The sequence below is a fragment of the Oncorhynchus keta genome, chromosome 4 (genome assembly GCF_023373465.1).
Source record: "Oncorhynchus keta strain PuntledgeMale-10-30-2019 chromosome 4, Oket_V2, whole genome shotgun sequence".
Classification (NCBI taxonomy): Eukaryota; Metazoa; Chordata; class Actinopteri; order Salmoniformes; family Salmonidae; genus Oncorhynchus; species Oncorhynchus keta.
In genome coordinates, this window is record NC_068424.1 from 25,820,523 (window position 1) to 25,841,544 (window position 21,022).

At 45.2% G+C, this 21,022-nt stretch overlaps 1 protein-coding gene across 5 annotated transcripts in view; it reads left to right on the plus strand.

Moving 5' to 3' along the window:
- Nucleotides 1–20,979, plus strand: part of LOC118371860 (zinc finger CCHC domain-containing protein 2-like) — a 65,999-nt gene extending 45,020 nt beyond the window's left edge. The window contains exons 4-14 of one of the 5 annotated variants that reach the window (XM_035757489.2): nt 1,669–1,740; nt 2,075–2,178; nt 4,128–4,228; nt 11,281–11,352; nt 12,396–12,456; nt 12,785–12,929; nt 14,291–14,361; nt 15,955–16,052; nt 16,344–16,487; nt 16,591–18,165; nt 18,747–20,979. In XM_035757489.2, coding sequence (XP_035613382.1) covers nt 1,669–1,740; nt 2,075–2,178; nt 4,128–4,228; nt 11,281–11,352; nt 12,396–12,456; nt 12,785–12,929; nt 14,291–14,361; nt 15,955–16,052; nt 16,344–16,487; nt 16,591–18,165; nt 18,747–18,808 — 2,505 coding nt within the window. In that variant the 3' untranslated portion in view covers nt 18,809–20,979. The remainder of the gene's footprint in view (nt 1–1,668; nt 1,741–2,074; nt 2,179–4,127; nt 4,229–11,280; nt 11,353–12,395; nt 12,457–12,784; nt 12,930–14,290; nt 14,362–15,954; nt 16,053–16,343; nt 16,488–16,590; nt 18,166–18,746) is intronic. The other 4 variants (XM_035757521.2, XM_035757514.2, XM_035757504.2 and 1 more) reach the window with 4 other exon arrangements.
- The last annotated feature ends 43 nt before the right edge of the window (nt 20,980–21,022 follow it).

A 21,022-nucleotide genomic window follows, 5' to 3' on the forward strand; every position in this document is an offset into this window, starting at 1 on the left:
ATAGAGAGAGCAGTGCAAGAGAGCAAAATTACTTGGCGTTGTTACTGCTCTTGGCACTTTCTTCAAATTGCTATTTTTTTCAGTGTAGCTCGGCGGGGGACAACAGGTAGGTCCATATGTTGACCATGTCAACTCTTTCCACACTGGAAAAGCAAACCACGGCACATTTTGCCTTCTTGGCGTATCTGTCTGGTTGCACTTGACTGTTCTGTTGGAATATGCCCAATGTGAAGTGAACATCTGCTTGCAGTTGGGTGGTAGTTCACTCAGTAAGGTTGGTTAGACCAATCACTGGTTTGCGCTTGGAGTTTTTAAAAGACCAACATTGCTCAGACAAAGTCTAACATGTCAATCCATAAAGTATACAAATGGCAATCACATTTTTTTGTGCTATAAACTGCCCTATAAATCAAGTTTAGTCCAACTAATGGCTTGTCGTGACGTTAGTTAGAGATCTGTAACATCTCAATCTACGTTACAACATGTCATTACTAGCATCTAATTAGACATAGTCTAAAGGCGGGGAGAACATTAAATTTTCATTGCAAAAAAGTTGATTTTAAGTGGGAAAGTAGTTGGGGCTTTTAGGCTATGTCTTCGTCTGGTTGTAAACCTGTCATTGTTGATGGTTACAGTAATAGTGGTGCATGATCTCATTTAAAGTGATGCAGTAGGAGCCTAAACACCTTCATAGCCATTTGGGTCAAGTCAATCCTATTAGGGGGAACCATGCTGATCATTAAAAATATAGGCCTCGAATTTCCAAACGTCAACCAAGTCTTGCCCTACCTGAAGTTGAAAACAACCATTGCAAATGATGGTAATATCACCAATCTCCAGAGATTAAATAAATATACTTAAACAATTCATATTCCATGATGGGAAATATCAGTCGTTAATTGAACCTGAGGCTGTATGGGAGAGTCCAGAGCCCATTTTATAATAGTAGGAGCACCAGCAGCGCAGTAATGACCCGAAATGTCACTTCCCTGGCAGCCCGTCACCCTCTTATGTCCTCATCAGAGCCGGTCTGGTTATGGTGCCGGAGCATAGCTAATGTTTTGTGCTTTATGAGGTGCTTATTGTTGTATCTGGAGAAAATTCCCCGGCACTTCGCTTGCGCTGTAGCTGCCACCGGGCACAAGGCTGTGAGCGGTTGCTAAATGACCACAGATGTTGTCCTTACCCCTTATGACCCAGTCACATCCTGTTGTAGGCCAAATAACTGTTGAACTGACTTTACAGTTGAGGAAAAGTCCCTGAAACCCGACCAAGAATACCAATGTGAGTCCAAGTCATTAGGTTCGGAAAGCAGCAAAGCACAAACGCAGGGCTGTAGAAACACAAACAAGACTTTTCTGAAGATTTGATCAAACCAAACAGTTTTTTACAACAGTGGTGTTGTAGCGCTTGGTTGACACTGTTTATTATTGTCTTCTAGCTGTTATCTTCATCATCTCTACTACCACTAATGGTGTCAGCAGCAAAGCCAAAATGGTAGATTTGTAGATTTTGTTTGTTTGAGGAAAAACATAACTATGATGTGATTTTTTTTTTTTCATTCCCTAGTGTCCTTACCCAATGTGTCTGCATTTCCTTACAAATATCTGTCAATGTACAGTACATCCCTTGAATAATAATGTAACCATTTTTTCACTTCTCATTCAGGTAACGTGGTCCGACTCCTCATCCAGCAATGTCACCAAAACACATCTTGAACTGGAAAGCTTCTTGCTGAAGGTATAAATCACTAACTTATGTTTTAGAAATCCAATGAAGCTATGATCAGCCTTGCAATCTGTACTGTTAGCTATACCTATTCACATCCCAAATTGACTAAGTTGAAAATGGAATTGACCCCAAGTTTCCTGCATAGCATCGACTGGATTTTCATCCACTCACAATGAGCAGGGATAATGAATGAGTTACTTAATTAGCTTATACAGTTACTTAGTTCATTTTAATTAAGTAATTAACTCTTAATTAAGTCTCACTCTTGTTTTGAAGGTATCTGTTTGAATGGTACTGTACATGACTTGTTAAACCTTGACTCACTTGTCCTCCCCCCGTCAAGCAGCTTCCGAAGGAGCAGTCCACCGAGTCGTTTGAAAAGGGCATCCTCCGGCTACTCAACCAGGGAGACCAGTACGAGATCAGGGAAGTGGAGGGGAACCTCAAGTGAGTTCTGCTTACCGGCCTGCCTGTCTTGCATTGTTTTGGGGGGGGGGGGGTTGCTTTTTGTCGTCATTTGATTGTTGGCTACATTTCATGTCAGCACTCAAAAGTGTACAAACTACTAGTAGGCACCCCAGGTTGTCCCGACTTCTGCATGACAGACGACTCAGATTGTGAATTAAAACCGGTGTTGATGTAGTGGAGGCCTACTCTTAACAGACCAGAAGAGCAGTATCAATAGTCACACGTAAAAGACTTGTAGTCCCTCTGTGTCTCAGTTGGTAGAGCATGGTGCTTGCAACGCCAGGATAGTGGGATTGATTCCTGGGATCACCCATGCGTAAACAATGTATGCACGCATGACTGTAAGCCATTTGGGATAAAAGCGTCTGCTAAATGGCAAAGGATATAGAATAGTGTGTGCTGTACCTACTGCAGTGATGCCATATACTCAGCCTAGGCTATACTTACACCCAAGGGATTCTCCTTGGCCATTTCTCGTCAGTTCCTTTGAACCATTCGTTGGTGAAATGAGAAACAGTCTCCAAGGAGAGTGTCTCAATTGTTCCCTCTCACTGATGTTGATCTAATTAGACGTTTATCCCCTCTGCTCTTCTGTATCAACATGACTGCATGATTACTTGAACAAAATGTCCTCCTCTGTGTTCTCAGTCAGAGGAATGCAGGCAGACTAGTTCCCTTTTGATTTTTTTTTTTAGACCAAAACCCTTTGCAATAAGCAGACTGGCTTACAGTCTCCACTGACTGTGTGTGCGTGTGTGTGTGTGTGCGTATGGAACATCATCTTGGTTACTTTGAGTTGCGGTGTCTTGTTGTGAGGACAACAATGCCCCCTCCTGGAAACCACTTCTAGTAAGTTTCGTTTTAATGGAAAATGAAAGATTAGAGGGCTATTAACACAACTGAAGGATAACAATGAACAAACAACACAAGTTTGAAGCATTTATCCGTTGCTATATAAGCCTATTCAAGAATACCTGATGATTGGATTAAAGAAATGGCAAAGTGTATGTTGGCCTGGTCAGTGAAGCGTTGAAACACACACAGGTTCAGCTTTGGTTTCTTATCCAGAGGGCAGGGCCAGTTCTCGTCAATCAGCTGGGTATGGCTGGTGTTCCTTCCAGATCATCCAGTCACACCCCTTGTGTCCAATATCTGACCACATTACTGTAACCTGACAACACAGCCACGCAACCGATGAAACAGGTCTACTGTGCCATAAAATTACACATCCATAATTCTAAAAACATATTGAGTTATATGATCTCTATCTACTTGGCCCACTCTCAGGCGCTAGCAAACAGTGGAATGAATTCAGCATTTCTTTCATCAATTGTCCTTATTGCACTGATATTGCAAAGTTAATGGAATTTGTACTCTGATGCATTTTTGAAGCGGATAGAATTTCCGTTTGACATTTGGGATCCCGCTGTGTTGTGACGGCACGGATCTCACAATCTGGCTGGCAATTTTACCTTCAGAGAGGTTGCGTGGCAAGTGGCAACAAACTATATGCCTAAGTTATGAGGTAAACTGAGGAGCGGACCCTGAGGAATGGAATGGATCCTGTTGAAAAGAGCAGAGCCCACATTCATAAAGTCTGAGTAGGAGTGATCTAGGATCAGATCCTCCCTGTCCATATAATCTTATTCATTATGATCTAAAAGGCTAAACTGATCCTTGATCCTTTTGAGTATGGTCCCAGCGGTTCCATGTTAAATTAGAACTCCATCCAGCTTTAAAATGTAGATCAACACTGACAGTACAGTCAAGTTATTACTAGTCAACGCATCAGATTCATCCAGTGTATTGTTTCAACGTTTTACCCCACAGCTTTGAGTTAACTTGTAATTTGATATTTTTCACCCATACACAAAGGTCTCTTTTTCAAAGAAGTAAAATTACAAAAATGTTTTTTTTTCTCTTGCCAGGGAGAAGTTTCTGTCGGCTCCACAAGCTTTCCGACAGACAAGCAAGGTCTGTGGCTTCTTCCTGTGTGAGTCCTCCTCCTCCAGCCCCAGCTGCGACAGATGTAAGCTGTGTGTGCGTGTGCGTGTGTGTGCCAGGGCATTTGACCGGCAGCATTTTAATTTACCGGACATTTAAGAAATTTACCGGACCCGTATGCATTGGTTGCGTAACCTGATTAGGTCATCCACCCTCGGTGCTCAGAATGACAGAAATCACATTTAGTTTATGGTTATTCATCTTAACAAAACATGCAGCTCGAGGAGACAATGGCGTGCATTCCATCTTACCAAATTCCGATGCGCAATTTGAAGACGTTAAAATAACTGTCCAAACGGTCTAAGGCATTGCAGTGCTAGAGGCGTCACTACAGACACCCTGGTTTGAATCCAGACTCCGGCCTAAGGCACTGGGGTATAAATAAATAGAATAATTGTCCACATTTACTTTTTCTCAACCAGCAAGACGAGTAACGAACAGCAAAATCACTAGCCTATGTGAATCTACTATCCCCCATAGTAGAAAAGTCGACCTATTCTATTGGTCAGCTTGTCGTTCTGTGCGAGAAAGAAATATCCTATTCCGAACAGACTCTGGGACAGTTGTGGGACGATAGATCCCAAATTCATACAACCAGTAGATCTAGGCTACTTCCCTCAAAAGAAACATTCAAAAGCAAATGAGGCTCATGCAACAGATCAGAACATTTAGCTTAAAATATTACTTCACAGGCCTCGCGGGTGGCGCAGTGGTCTAAGGCACTGCAGTGCTAGCTGTGCCCCCAGAGATTCTGGGTTCGAGCCCAGGCTCTGCCGCAGGCGGCATCGACCGAGAGGCTCATGGGGCGTAAGACGTGCCTCAAACAGGTTCCAAATATGTTTTCAAAATGCATATACTGCCCCCAGCTCCTTGCAAAGTGGTGTGTGACATTCTGAAGTCTGCCTTGTTGCCTATGCACTTGAATAGCGAATGAAGCGCGCTTCAATTACCAGTCAGCCATTGTTTTTAACATGTGATTGCATTTACAATTGTTCCACAATGATTGGGCTTATAAAAGCAAATGTTTCACTCCAGCAGCAACAAACAGCTGTTTCATGAGCTGTAGCAGCAGCTCTCACGCTACATCAACTGATATTTTGTTCACTGAATAGGATAAAAATACATTATTTCTCAATGGGATTTTAAAAATTCGCCCAGACAATTGGCCGGCACCAATTTATCGGCTTTTCATATATTTTTTTTTTTTTTTGGGGGGCTATTACCGGCTAACGGAAAGTGTGTGTGTTTATACATATGTTGGGATACAGGCTCATAGACGTGCCATAGAGCAGTGCTAAAAGGCCATAATAAAATGGGTTGTTTCTAAACAGCGATAAAATAGTAGAGTTGGAAAATACCAAATAAATTCTGCCATTTCTTTAAAGTGTGTGCATGTGGTGTTGGTGGGGACTAGCCTATTTCAGGTGTGAATTAGGGCTGGGAATTGCAAGGGACCTCGCGATACAATATCGTCGGGGCATGGACTCTACAGGTTGTCACAAGCATTCCACAGGGTTGCTTGCACATGTTGACATCAATGCTACCCACAGTTGTGTCTAGTTGGCTACATGTACTTAGGGTGGTGGACCATTCTTGATACACACGGGAAACTATCGAGCATGGAAAAACTCAGCAGCGGCGCAGTTTTTCTCCCAAACCGGTGCACCTGGCACCTGTTACCATACCCCGTTCAAAAGCACTTAAATCTTTTGTGTTGCCCATTCACCCTCTGAATGGCACACAAACTCAATCTAAGTCTCAATTGTGTCAAGGCTTAAAAATCATTCTTTAACCTGTCTCCTCCCCTTCATCTACAATGATTTGAAGTGGATTTAACAAGTGACATCAATAAGTAATCATAGCTTCCACCTGGTCAATGTATGACATGGAAAGAGCTGGTTTTTATAATGTTTTGTACACTCAGTGCATGTCTGCTGCAGAGAGACAAAAGAGAACATTAGGATACAAGTGCTGAAAACACGTTGACTCGCTATTTAGTAATTTAGCAGACGCTCTTATCCAGAGCGACTTACAATTAGTGCATTCATCTTAAGACAACATATCACAGTTGTATTGTATTTTCCCTCAATAAAGTAGTTATCAGTAATCAAAGTGTGTGCTAGATTGACTAAGCAAGACATTAACAGAAACAAGTTATTGAAACAAAATAGTCTGCTATTATTGTGGGAACAAGATGGAGAACAAGCCATAGGGTGAAAAACACAGGGGTTTTGGCGCAGATACACCCGACTAGCGCTACATACACTTGAAGTCTGAAGTTTACATACACCTTAACCATTTAAACTCAGTTTCACAATTCCTGATATTTAATCCTAGTAAACATTCCCTGTCTTAGGTCAGTTAGGATCACCACTTTATTTTAAGAATGTGAATGTCAGAATAATAGTAGAGAGAATTATTTATTTCACCTTTTATTTCTTTCATCACATTCCCAGTGGGTCAGAAGTTTATACACTTAATCAGTATTTGGTAGCATTGCCTTTAAATTGTTTAACTTGGGCCAAATGTTTTGGGTAGACTTCCACAAGCTTCCCACAATAAGTTGGGTGAATTTTGGACCATTCCTCCTGACAGAGCTGGGGTAACTAAGTCAGGTCTGTAGTCCTCCTTGCTCGCACACGCTTTTTCAGGTCTGCTCACACATTTTCTATAGGCTGGAGGTCTGGGCTTTGTGATGGCCACTCCAATACCTTGACTTTGTTGTCCTTAAACCATTTTGCCACAACGTTGGTAGTATGCTTGGGGTCATTGTCCATTTGGAAGACCAATTTGTGACCAAGCTTTAACTTCCTGACTGATGTCTTGAGATGTTGCTTCAATACATCCACATAATTTTCCTTCCTCATGATGCCATCTATTTTGTGAAGTGCACCAGTCCTTCCTGCAGCAAAGCACCCCACAACATGATGCTGTCACCCCCGTGATTCACAGTTGGGATGATCTTCTTTGGCTTGCAAGCCTTCCCCCTTTTCCTCCAAACATAACGATGGTCATTATGGCCAAACAGTTCTATTTTTGTTTCATCAGACCAGAGGACATTTCTCCAAAAAGTACGATCTTTGTCCCCATGTGCAGTTGCAAACCGTAGTCTGACTTTTTTATGGCGGTTTTGGAGCAGTGGCTTCTTCCTTGCTGAGCGGCCTTTCGGGTTATGACGATATAGGACAAGTTTTACTGTGGATATAGATACTTTTGTACCCGTTTCCTCTAGCATCTTCACAAGGTCCTTTGCTGTTGTTCTGGGATTGATTTGCACTTTTCGCACCAAAGTACGTTCATCTCTAGGAGACAGAGTATGTCTCCTTCCTGAGCGGTATGACGGCTGCGTGGTCCCATGGTGTTTACACTTGTGTAGTATTGTTTGTACAGATGAACGTGGTACCTTCATGCGTTTGGAAATTGCTCCCAAGGATAACCATACATTTTCTTTTCTGAGGTCTTGGCTGATTTCTTTTGATTTTCCCATGATGTCAAGCAAAGAGGCACTGAGTTTGAAGGTAGGCCATGAAATACATCAACAGGTACACCTCCAATTGACTCAAATTATATCAATTAGCCTATCAGAAGCTTCTAAAGCCATGACATCATTTTCTGGAATTTTTCAAGCTTTTTAAGGGAACAGACAAGTTAGTGTATGAAAACTTCTGACCCACTGGAATTTTGATACAATGAATAATAAGTACAATAATCTGTCTTTAAACAATTGTTGGAAAAATTACTTGTGTCATGCACAAAGTAGATGTCTTAACCGACTTGCCAAAACTATAGTTTGTTAATAAGAAATTTGTGGAGTGGTTGAAAAACGAGTTTTAATGACTCCAACTTAAGTGTATGTAAACTTCCGACTTCAACTGTAAATGACTAAAACCAGATATGAAGTATTTAGAAAAGATAATGGAGCAATATATTTTCATCTTTGAGAACTATCAATCACCAAAATAAAAACTAAACATTCAGGGAGAATCTAAAATTCAAAGAATGTCATGGCATTGATTTTGCTATAATGTTTGAGTCACTCAGAAAGCACAAGAACAAGCCATGGCAAAATGTAGAATTCCAGGAAATTGGCTTTAAAACTGAAAATGTTGTTGTCGGGTAAGAGGATGGCCTATAAAAGCATGCCATTGGCCACACCCACTACCAAGCCCCCACTTTGCCACCGCTGCTGAAATAAATCCTAGGGGAAACACTGCAAGCAACACAGTGAAAATTGTGTAGGCTACCTGTATGTTTTTTATGGGGCGCGCTCATAAAAAATCAAAACTATTGTTTTATTAACATTCCGAATGTCATTATCTATCCTTGTATTTAGCAAATTTTAGAAAAAGCCTTTTAAAATATGTCTATTTGTTATTTTGATTAATGCTCCTGCAAGTAATCGAATACTAACATCTGTTCGGATATTCAAATAGCCATGCCCATCCCTAACTTGGAGTCAAAGTAGCGATATAATATCGTCCCCTCACCCATAATCACATGGTCATAAGGCATGCAGATGACATACAGTACCATCCATGGCCATGCCGTCATTCTTCTAACTCATGTCATGGATCACGATACATCATGGCACATTTGCCGTCCTCCTCAAGCTCAGCTCATCCATATGTTGCTCCATCCCTCTCTCCATGGCTGAGGCTGGACAGCAGGATGATAAATGGGTCCCCCAGGCACCTGTTCGGGGAGAAGCTCTCTCGAAAGGCCCCTAAATCATCCAAAATCAACAGACCGGGGCTGCTATGGAGTGGAGGGGGGTTGAGAAGGCCCTGTGGATACAGAGTGTGTGTGTGTGTGTGTGTGTGTGTGTGTGTGTGTGTGTGTGTGTGTGTGTGTGTGTGTGTGTGTGTGCATACTCTAATCATACCGTTTGTATACATGAATGTATACAAACACATGCCTTGAGGTGGGCTCTAGGCTGTGTGTGTGTGCGCGACTCACCCACAGCTCCCGAGCCTTCCCGCAGAGCAGCTGTACATTGACACCCAGGTGAGGTGAGGTGAGCGATGCGGGCAGCACGATGCCCTGGCAGGCCCAACAACAGGATGTACTGTTCAGAACTGGGCCACGTCACCATGGATGTGTCCCAAATGGCAGCCCATAAGTCAGCCTCAGGACTACTGTACTGGCACTACAGAGGAATACCACTGACCAATGGCTATCAATCCACCTCTTTTTACCCATCCTCTTTCTCTCCGCCACTCTATGGATGCATCCCGAATAGCACCCTATTCACTATGTAGTGTACTACTTTTGACAAGAGTAATGTTTTATTTGGGGAATAGGCTGCCATTTGTGACTCCGTCTTCGTCATATTCTCAGTTGGATGAATTGTGCAACCCCGTAAAAGGAAGCATTAGATCAGAGGAGGCACTCAAAGCTGTTAATGTGGCTCAATTTGACGCTAAATTTTCTCCTTTTTGGTTAATCCTGTAAATGTCAGTCCCTTTACCCCTCTCCAACCTTTTGTATTATAAACCTAGCTGTTTTTGGAACGTCCTTTGAGCAGCCGAATCTTTAACAGCACTGTAAAAATGGATTAGGCGCAAATGTTCCACAACCTAAATGAAATGGGTTCCATTTCGTACCCTCAGAGCAGGATAGAGGGGAAACAAGAAGGGAGAATTAGATTTGTGGTAACAAAATGCATCAGTGACTCTGGACATGTTATTAGAGGGTCCAGCTAGCCCTAGATTTATGGATGAAGGAAGAGAGGGAGGAAAGGAGATATGGAGGGAGTGTGGAGGTGTTGATAAACCATTGGCCAACACCACCAGTTACTGCCAATAATATTTTACTAGGCAAGTCAGTTAAGAACAAATTCTTATTTGCATTGACGGCCTAGGAACTGCCTTGCTTAGGGACAGAACGACAGATTTGTACCTTGTCAGCTCAGAGATTCGATCTAGCAACCTTTCGGTTACTGGCCCAACGCTCTAACCACTAGGCTACCTGTAAAGTGTTGCCTGGATGTCTTAGTGACCTTACTGCAATGCAATTACTGTCTATGAAGGATCGGATATGTTAATGATTATGCATCATGTAGCTGCATGGGAAACAAGCATATCTCCCCATACTTCCCCTTTAATATCAGAGACATCAAACTGACTTGTCAATGCTACTTCGTTGCCAATACCTACACTCCCTACTGTGTCTCCTACTGAAGCCATCTGGCATCAGAGGCTATGTCCCAAATGACTCCCCTTTCCCTATGGGCTCTGATCAAAAGTAGTGCCCTATATAGGGAATAGGGTTACCCTGCCCTACCTGAGAGACGGTGGCAGGTGACAGCAGATGGCTGACAACCTAGGTGGGAGAGGCAGGTGTAGGGGACCCGATCGAGTGTCCGTGTCACCGCAGAGTGATCCACACAGAGGGGCTGAGTGATCAACAAGGCCCAGATGGTAAAGGAGAGAAGGAGAGGGTGACACATCCCATAGAGAGACAGCTCCGATCAGGTGCTCCATGATTAACAGCAGTGTTTCCCCTAGCTCGACTTCCCCTACTTGTGATGTTGTCTAAAAGACTTGACTTGATGTGTCATTGTACTAGTTCACAGTTTTCGACTGGGCAAGTCATGACATTTTTCCCCCCAATTTCGTGATATCCAATTGGTAGTTAGTCTCGTCCCATCACTGCAACTCCCGTACGGATTCGGGAGAGGCAAAGGTCGAGAGCCATGCATCCTCCGAAACATGACCCCGCCAAGCTGCACTGCTTCTTGACACACTGCTCGCTTAACCCGGAAGCCAGCCGCACTAATGTGTCGGAGGAAACACCGTACAACCGGCGACCGAAGTCTGCGTGCGCCGCCCAGCCCATTACAACGAGTCGCTAGAGCGTAAAGGGACAAGGACATCCCGGCCTGCCAAACCCTTCCCTAACCCAGCCGCCTCATGGGTCGCCCGGTTGCGGCCGGCTGCGACACAGCCTGTGATCAAACACGGGCCTGTAGTGACGCCTCAAGCTTTAGACCGCTGCGCCACTCGGGAGGCCAAGTCATAACATTGTTGTTATACGTGGAATTAGACTGTGTGTGTGTGTGTGTGCCTCTCTTTCCAGTTAACCCTGTGGCCCTAGGGAAGCCATACAAAGAGGACTGCTCAGAGGCATCCAGCCAGGAGGAAGGTGTGTGTGAGTACCCCATACCCAACCTGCTTCACCCCCAAACCCTGTTCACCCCACACCCTACTCATTCCAACATGGTTAACCCCTTAACCCAGGTCAACCTGAAGCCCACTCCCCTCATCCCAATCCTTTTTACTCCCCAGTTCAGAGGCGGAATCTAGAAGAAGTGTATTCTGGGAGACTAAGTAGTTTTGACAGTTAGCCAACACCTTAACTGGTGGGAAGAGAAGGGAGAGTTGTTGATTTGAAGAAGGGTTGTTGCAGATACCTTTAGCCTAGACTATTCCTCGCAAGGGTTTGCCTAAACTCCAGTGAAAAGCCTGTGTTATGTCACGTAGCTCGCCAGCTAGCCATGTGTGAACCAGAAATATAAGGCACTTATACTGCGTCACATCTCTGTTTTAGGTGTCTATTAATTTAGTTTCAACTGAGCAAGGGGAGGGGAAGGGAGGAATGCACAGGATTCTTTCTCTGGCTCGGCAGGGCAGGAGAGGAAGTCCTGTACTCCAGGACAAACAAGTAGCTCTGTTGCTAACTTCTGTTTATTTTGGTCGGGTGCTCGGAAAGCCTGGGCTCTCTTTCTTTCTCTCTCTACCTATCTATCTCTGTCTCTCCTTCTCACCCTCTGGCTCATCTCTCTGTCACTCTCCCTCTCTTACACTCTTTCTCTCTCCCTCTCTTACTCTCTCTCTCTCCCTCTCTTACTCTCTCTCTCTCCCTCTCTTACTCTCTCTTCCTCTCTTCCATCCCTTGCATTTCGAGGCTATATTTTGCCCGTTGTCCGTGCACTGGGCTCACAGGCTAATCACAGGCCACAGTGCATACACTCACTGCAGGCTTAGCTAAACCAATTAATGTCCTATTAGTATAATAACTTGTCATAAAGCATTACAACGTTCCTCACTGAGGACAGCACAGAAAAACGTGTTGCTACTGACTGATAAATAAAGATGGAAATTAGTTTTGATGTGAACTGAAAAGTTGATTTAAAATCGTATTGTTCTTGTCAACTAAAGATGAATGAATAAATAAATGTCTCTACCCTTCAGATTTGGAGCCGTACGTTCAGGGGCACCGGAAGAAACATGGCAGCAAGAGCCCCAGCCTTAAGTAAGCACCCTATTGTCTTAATGTAACAGACGTCACGTAGCTTCCTTAACAAGTACTGCTTTCCTCACACCGAGGCTCGAACCCAAGACCTCCACCTTGCAAACACACGGGACTGCTCTCCTGAAGTGTTTTACCAGTCACTAGTCAGATGTCCATCTCCCCACCTAATGAATGAGGGTAGCGTAACCTGATCCTAGATCTGTGGTTAGGAGTGACTCCTCCTTCAAATGAGTAGCCCCTACCACCCCAGTGCAGATCTAAACAAGTGCCAATAGTTTTGTTTCTGAAGACATGAAAATTATTCTCATTCCGCCTCTCCTTTTCCCAGCATTCCCAATGCCAAAAGTTCCCAGGGGGAGAGCAGTCGGAGGGGGCCCCACGGCTTGGAGCACAACGGCCTGCCAGACTGGAGGAGGAAGAGCTGTACGCTCAAACCCAACCAAGACACCTCTGGGGGGCTGGGCCCAGAGCAGGTGAGACAGATGGAAAACAAGGCTACATCCCAAATGGCACCCTATTGCCTTTATAGTGCACTACTTTTGACAAAAAAACAATGAATTTAGAGTTAACGCTAAGCGATTGAGGCATTGTTATTTAGATAGTTTTGTATCATTGTTTACAATGTATGAACATACAGTACATTCTGATTGGTTGTTTTTGTTGTTGACTTTGAAAATGGCTCCTCGGGAACATTGACTGACAATCCTGGATTACACAGACAAAGTAGTTCATGTAGACCAGGCAGACATGTTACATTTCAAGATGGCTGACACATTGCTCCACTGCTCCACTTTAGCCTGTAATGAGCATCATTGTTCCTCAAATGCAGTGTATGATATACCAATTTGTAGCTCTGTGTCTCTGCTTTTATCCAATGGGCTCCCGAGTGGCACAGTGGTCTAAGGCACTGCATCTCAGTGCAAGAGTCACTACAGTCCCTGGTTCGAATCCAGGCTGTATCACATCCGGCCATGATTGGGATTCCCATAGGGCGGTGCACAATTGGCCCAGCATCTTTCAGGTTTAGCCGGGGTAGGCTGTCATTGTAAATAAGAATTTGTTCTTAACTGACTTGTCTAGTTAAATAACAAAATTAAAAAATATTTCACATTTTGCTTCTTGAATCATGGCGATCGTTCATGTGGTGTGTGTGTGTGGACATGTTTAACTATACTTTTGGGGACCAGAAGTCCCCACAAGAATAGTAAGCAAACAAATATTTGACCAACTGGGGACATTTTGTTAGTCCCCACAAGGTCAAATGCTATTTCAAGGGGATTTAGGGTTGGGAGCTAGAGTTAGTTTTAGGGTTTGCAGCTAGGGTTAGGTTTAAGGTTATGGTACGGGTTAGGTTTATGGTTTAGGGAAAATGGGATTTAGTATGGGACTGAATTGTGTGTCCCCACAAGGTTAGTTATACAAGGGTGTGTGTGTGTGTGCGCGAGGTCACACCCCTCAGCAGCAGTAATAACATGTCTAGCTCAGCAGCAATAGGATTGCTATCAGCGTTAGCCAGAGTGAAGCGCTGTGCCCTTTGACCCCTCCCACTATAGCTCTGGGTCGGTGTCCAGCACCGCCTCATTCATGTGCCCCTCATCATGTGACAGGGGTTGTGTAACAGGCAGCAGCACTATGGCATTCCTGCTCTGGCACATGGTATTGTTGGAGCTATAGGTTTTAAAGACACAGTCTGTAGATGTATTTTCTCCTGTGGTTGTATGAGGAAAAATATAACATGATATACCAACCCACCTCCTTGAGAGCTAACTGAGTATACAGGCTTGTATCATTGAATGTTCCGTTGTCTGAATATATATTTTTCCTCTGTCTGCAGAATCAGGACAGTGAGAAGAAGAGCAGCCACCCTGCCACCAAGAGCAAGCCACGAGCACTGGGACCAGACAGGTGATCACTATTCCCTATATAGTGCATTATTTGCATTATTTATGCCCAGGTCCCATAGGGCTCTGGTCAAACGTAGTGCTCTATATAGGGAAAAGGGTGCCATTTGGGATGCATCCTGTATCAATATTCAAACCTGACTCACGGTTGAATCTGCTCATAATCTATCATCGCAAGACAGTCAGTCACCATCACTCGCCTTCTAAAAGGGTCCTAACATTGACTGACATTTAAGAGACTTCCCGATTCAGACATACTGCCTCAACACTGAGCCGGCTGACCATACAGTTGCTACGTTGTGATAAGTGCTTAGCACGCACTGAGCACTCTGACAAACATGGCCATGACAGGTACGACAGGCTCGGGAAACGAACGCTAAAACAGTGTGACTGAGTTCAGGAACCCCCACCATGGGGCCTGACAGAGAAGGCATAGCATTTTGCTAGCTAGCATGCTAACAGCCGAGCCAGAGATGGTTTAATATGTACCGTAATTGCTGGACTATTAAGCGCACCTGAATATAAACCGCACCCACTGAATTATTAAAAAGATGTATTTTGTACATAAATAAGCCGCACATGTCTATAAGCCGCAGGTGCCTACCGGTACATTGAAACAAATGAACTTTACACAGCCTTTAAACGAAACACGGCTTGTAACAAAAATTAAAACAGTAGCCTACCAAGAAAGTAATTGGTCACTATCTTCCTCCTCCTGTGCACTGAAACCACTGAAGTCATCTCCTTCGGTGTCTGAGTTGAATAGCCTCAGAATTGCTTCATCCGATGTTGGATCGTTTTCATTGTCGCTCTCGTCACTTTCATCCGGAGGCAAATACCCCGCTGAGCTCATACTGCCCCTTCAACACGCAGCAGTCCAGCCTTTCCAAACCCGTTGATGATAGTGGATTTTTTGACAATGCTCCACGCTGTCAGGACCCACTGGCAGACTTGACCATAAGTTTCTCTTCGCCTGCGGCCCGTTTTAGTGAAGGATTTCTCCCCACTTGTCATCCAACTCGCCTTCAACTTGAAAGCTACATCATATGCATTTCTCCGTGTCTTTGCCATGATGAGGGTGACAAAATGACTACCGTAATCAGAATGATGGGAAGTTTGAGCGCGCTCGATTTACATCACATTATGTGACGGTGCTCAGTTTTTTGGCGGCATGAATCTTGTGAAAGCTGGAAAAATCCATAATTAGCCGCGTCATTGTATAAACCGCGAGGTTCAAAGTGTGGGAATAAAGTAGCGGCTTATAGTCCGGAAATTACGGTAAACTGTTTTCCTTTTTTTTTTGTCACAGTTCTGGTTCTGCATAAGGGGTGGTTGCCAAGCGCCCAGGCAGACAACTGCTACAGGCGCTTTTGAGAACTAGTAGAGACTTCAAATAAAGGAGTTTTCCTCCCTATCTACTTATTAGAAACATTTCTATTTGGGCTATAGGGTTTAGCATTGCGCTAGCTAGCATTCTAGAAACAGAGCTGTCTCCTCTTGCTACCAACTAATGTGACAAGCCACAGGCCTCAATTTCTATTATCCTCCCTTCTTTATCTTTTGTGACTAACCGCTCGCCTGTCTGTCTCTCCTCCAGGGAAAAGGGGAAGAAAGGAGAAGGAAGAGCGGCCTACTTGACGAACGGGAGCATAGTGCCTCTGGCTTCTCAGCGAACGCGACAATCGCCAGGGAAAGGTGGGAATCGATGGAAATTAATTTGCCCCTGCAGTCTTCTTCCTGTCCCAGTCGACTCTGAAATGTTATCAAATGCTATTTGAAGAAAAAAGATTATTGTGTTTTTGTTTTCTGGGTGAAATGGAGGCTTGTAGTAACTTAATTTTACCAACAAAAAGCAGTGTTGTACAAGTTTATTGGGCATAGCTTTTTAGTCTTTTGAGCTGCTTATTTGAATGCCTTAGCACACTTATGTTTTATTTGATCTAAATCAAAGGATATTGAATTAAATCTAGTGTCATTAATGTTCAGGTTGTGTGTGTCCAGACGGTCATCTAGTCGGAGGCTCCAGTCAGGATGTGTACGGAGACACTTCGTCTGAGAGCTACAGCTCCCCCTCCAGCCCCCAGCACGATGGGCCAGAGAGCCTGGACAGCGAGGACGAGAAGGACAAAGGTGACACGCGCTCACACACACACCATTATTAGAATTTGTGCTTGTGTAAGTTTTTGGATACGAGCACTAAGACTTGTTCTCTCTCTCTCTCTCTCTCACGCAGATACAGATAGTCACTCAGACAACTCCAGCAGCCAGGGTAGAGCGGACACCTTCTTCCCCTGCCAGGAGGTTGCAGGGGGGGGCTTGTCCACCATCCACCCCCTGGCATCTGCCAAGCCTGCTGGGGAGCCCCTCTGCCCCGAGACCATCCCCAACTTTCCCCCCATCACCTTTATGCAACCCCTGCCCTACATACTGCCCAACGGAGCACTGCCCGCCAATGCCTCTCTGCCAGTCCTGCCTCCTCCTCAGGTGGCAGCGGCCCTGGTAGACAACAAGGTTGTGGGAGGACTGATCATGCAGGTGCCCTTGGTCCTCCGAGAGCCCATGCCCACCCCAGTGCCAGTTCCTGTGCCAGGGGACACAGAAAAGAGGGATGCCCTTGCTGCAGTGCCCGTGCTGCTTCCAGGGTTTGGCTCCCCCACCCTGGGCTTGCACCCCCCTGGCAGCCCTGCCGGGCAGCCCCTGATCCAGCGCTTCAAAACGGCCCCTCATAAGGCAACTGTCACTTCCGAGGGTGTCACGGCCTCCTCTGCCCACCACCCCCCAGTTGGAGCCATAAGCGTCATCGCCCCCGGCCCACCCTATGCCTCACCCCTGCAGCCAGCCTACCCCGACCCTGCCGCCAACCCCCTAACACCCTCTGTACTCACCCCCCTAACCCCCTCTGTACCCCTAGGGGAGCCTAGCATCCCTCACGCCAAGCACCCGGGCATGGCTCTTCCCTCAGGCTTGCCTTCTCCATACACCATGCCCCCCATCCCCACCTCCATCATGGCAACGCTGGGGGCAGGGGTAGCCGGAATAGGGGTAGTGCCCACGGCTGGACAGGTTCAAGCGGTGGTGCCCCCATCCGTGCCCACCCACAACCCCGGTCCTGTGCCCAGCCCCAGCCCTGCCCTCACCCACAGCACGGCACAGAGCGACTCCACCTCCTACATCAACAGCACCAGCTGTGCCAGTAACCTCGTCGCCCAGCAACAAGTGCAACCACCACAACAACAACAACAACAACAACAGCAACAACAACAGCAGCAGCAGCAGGCGACTCCCCAGCAACAGCCCATGTGCTGCGGGGCGTGCGGTTGCCGGGGAGGCTGCGGCACCAGCAACAACAGCCACACAGCGCCTTCATTCTTCTTCCCCCACCAGATGCCGCCGCGGCAGGTGTTCGGTGTGCCGCCCATCTTCCAGCTGACGTCCCTGTGCAACAGCAGCTACCTCAGTCAGCCTCCCCTCCAGAGCAACGGCCAGGCCCAGTTACCCTTCTTTCCATCCGCCCCGGCCCCCTACGCCAGCCAGACCCTGCTGCACACGCACCCCCACTCCCACTCTGACCACCTACTGGGCACACAGCAAGGCTACAGCCTCCAGCAGATGGCACCCTACAACCGCTTCTACCCGCACATGTACCCCTCCAGTGTGGGCATGGTACCCGGGGCGGGAGGCGGAGGTGCACTGGGGGTAGCAGTCGGCGTCAACAAGAAGAACGCCAACGTCTCGTGCTACAACTGTGGGGTCAGTGGCCACTACGCACAGGACTGCATACAGCCCTCCATTGACTCAACACAGCAAGGTAATAACGCCACCGCCAGGGGCAGGGTGGAGCGGGGAGGGGCGGCCGCTGGCCACTTCGGACGGCCCCCTCCGCCCCCCCTGCAGCACTTCCCCCCCAAGTAGAGGTCAGCCCTCAGGACTGATCCCACCCCTCTCGATCTCTCTCTTACACACCAGTACCCTACACCCACCCACACAGAGGGCACCCTTGATCAAGCTTGGGAAGGCACACCTTTGCAGTAACCTTCCTCACCCCCTATCCCCCAAAAACAGACTATTAGCCACCTTCATTTCCATTTTCAGGACTTATTTAGAGCCAGGAGCTGCTGTAAAGGGCTCTCTCATCTCAGGAGACCTGTGGACATTTCTCCCAAACTCTCTGTTAGCAGGGCAAAGACAAAACACAGCAGAACAGTTAAAAATGAAAAACACAGACCAAATGACATGACACATGTCACGCAGAGGATACGATTAGGTGCAGGTTGGGAATTTGTAGACCTCTCAGTGGAACCTTGTCTTTTTGCTTACTTTCTCTGAGTTTATTTTCATTGTTTCCCGTTTCTTATTTGTTCGACTGACGCCCACCTCTCTGTTTTTCAGGTGGCTTTCGGCTGAAGTACGCCGCCTCCCACTCTTCCGAAGCACTAGACAACGCCGACTGAAGAAGTCTTCTCGTTCCGCCATCTTGTTTGTCACGAGCGGCCATTTCAAGAGAGCATCACTCGATGTTTCCCTGTCACTAACCAGGTTTCCATCCAACTTTTTTAGGCGAGTAAAGTACATGTCGGATAAAAAGTTAAGGACAGGCCTGATGGAAACAGAAAATGTGTCGGTAAACTTTCCAAATGTTGACAAAACAAAATACGCTAGACAAGGTGGGATCTTTTTGTGTCGGTAAAATGCGATGGTAACGCTTTTATGTGCAAATATTGATATAATAAACATCATATTGAAGTAAACTTGGAGTCACGCTATGATATGGTGTGGTCCTCCCACTATGACTCGGGGAAACAATGCAGTTTATTAGGCTACAGATGAAATCATTTATATTGAACTTCACAGGGTGGTGAAAGTGCACGGTGGTCTTGATGCTCCTTTCCAATAAAGGAGGTCAGATTCTGGTGACAGGAATATCGATGTTTGACTGCCGTTTAACAAATAAAAAGATTCTCGCTCTTATCCATAATAATCTCTTCATGTAGACTAGCCTACCCGCACTGTATCTGCGAGCTGTTGGCTAGAGCACACGTGCCAAGACGGGAGTAGTCACATTTTCTATTTAACGCAACAGTTTGTGACAACTATCAGTAGAGTTGAAAACACGATGGAAACACATTGAACTTTAGATTTATATTTGGTACATGAAAACTTAAGTTAAAAAGTATACTGCGTCATCATGCACTGATGTGGGAAAATGTGCATATTTTCTTTATGCAGATTTTTTGAATATTCGCTTGAATATATGTCGACAATTTGATTGAAAATTTAGCTATTCTCATTTTTAGTTTGACCTTTTTAACGAGCATGTGCAAAGAGGGTCCTAAGTACTTGTGCCTGAGACATCACCAACATCCCCATCACAGCTGAGGGTGAAGCTGTCTCATTTCCAGAGACGCATACCCCCCCCCTTCACCAATCCCCCAGTGGCTTTTGGTATTTTGCACTGAAGACTGGCACAGGACAGCAGCTCATGTTTACTAACTTATTTCTTATATTATTAGAAAACATTTTTTTAAAGACACCATGTGTATGGGAGCTTCGTAAAATTATTTTGTTCTCAGAATACATGGGGATCCTGCGTGATCTCGATTAGAGTTTCATATACTTTGTCTTTTATAACGGTATATTTATACCTCATTGTTATTCGACTAGGATTTTTATTGTTTAACTGTACAGCTACGAAAGATGAATGCAAACCAACAAAAAAGTAAATGTAAAAAATAAAAAAATATAATTTCTCTTTTTCGCTGCAGTGTTTTTGAATGTACATGTTTAATTTCTTAATGTTAAGGAATCTGGCAGTATCGGGGGGAAATTCTTAAAGCATTTGCCTCTTGATATAATGTGAAACGCATATTAAGACGTTCTTAATCATCATGTCTGTCATGTAGAAGTTAAATGCTGCTGTGTTTTTTATTTTTGGTAACATGCACTATAGCTACCAGGAATTCTGAAGTCTCTCAAGTGCACTGAAACAGTCCTAAATCAAACCTAGAGACAGATGTTATTGCAGCAGTGAAGCTCTATACCTTGCTCCACTGCTGTCCCTCCATCCAGTATTCTCTTGGAAATGTTGCACTGCAGAGTCGAGCCACAAGGTGGTGCCATGTGAAGCATCAGTGGTTAGGAGGGATAATACTATCATTGATAACTCTGAAAATAACTTTTTTTTCTTTAGCCATTTCTACAAGACTGGTGGCAAAGGCAGATGTCATGTAGCCTACTGAGACAGTCGATATGTTTATTCTTCCTTCAATGCAGCAGTGAGATCTAACTGTAAGGCATCTTGTTTGTACATTGGTAAATGTACTCAAATCGATGCACATACACACTATAAATGTATGTTTTCATGTGGAGTATGAAAATGAAAAGTGTGAACACTAAAGGAAGTGTCTGACTGGAGTTTATTGGATATCAGGATTGGTAGCCTTCCAGGGATTGACATTAAGGGTTGCCATATTGCCTGGGGAAAGTGAACTGATCAGTCAAGCTAATTGAGCCTGCTGAGGTTGCCCCATGGGGCTGGTTATTTTTGTGTGTGTGTGTGTGTGTGTGTGTGTGTGTGTGTGTGTGTGTGTGTGTGTGTGTGTGTGTGTGTGTGTGTGTGTGTGTGTGTGTGTGTGTGTGTGTGTGTGTGTGTGTAAACAACCAAACAG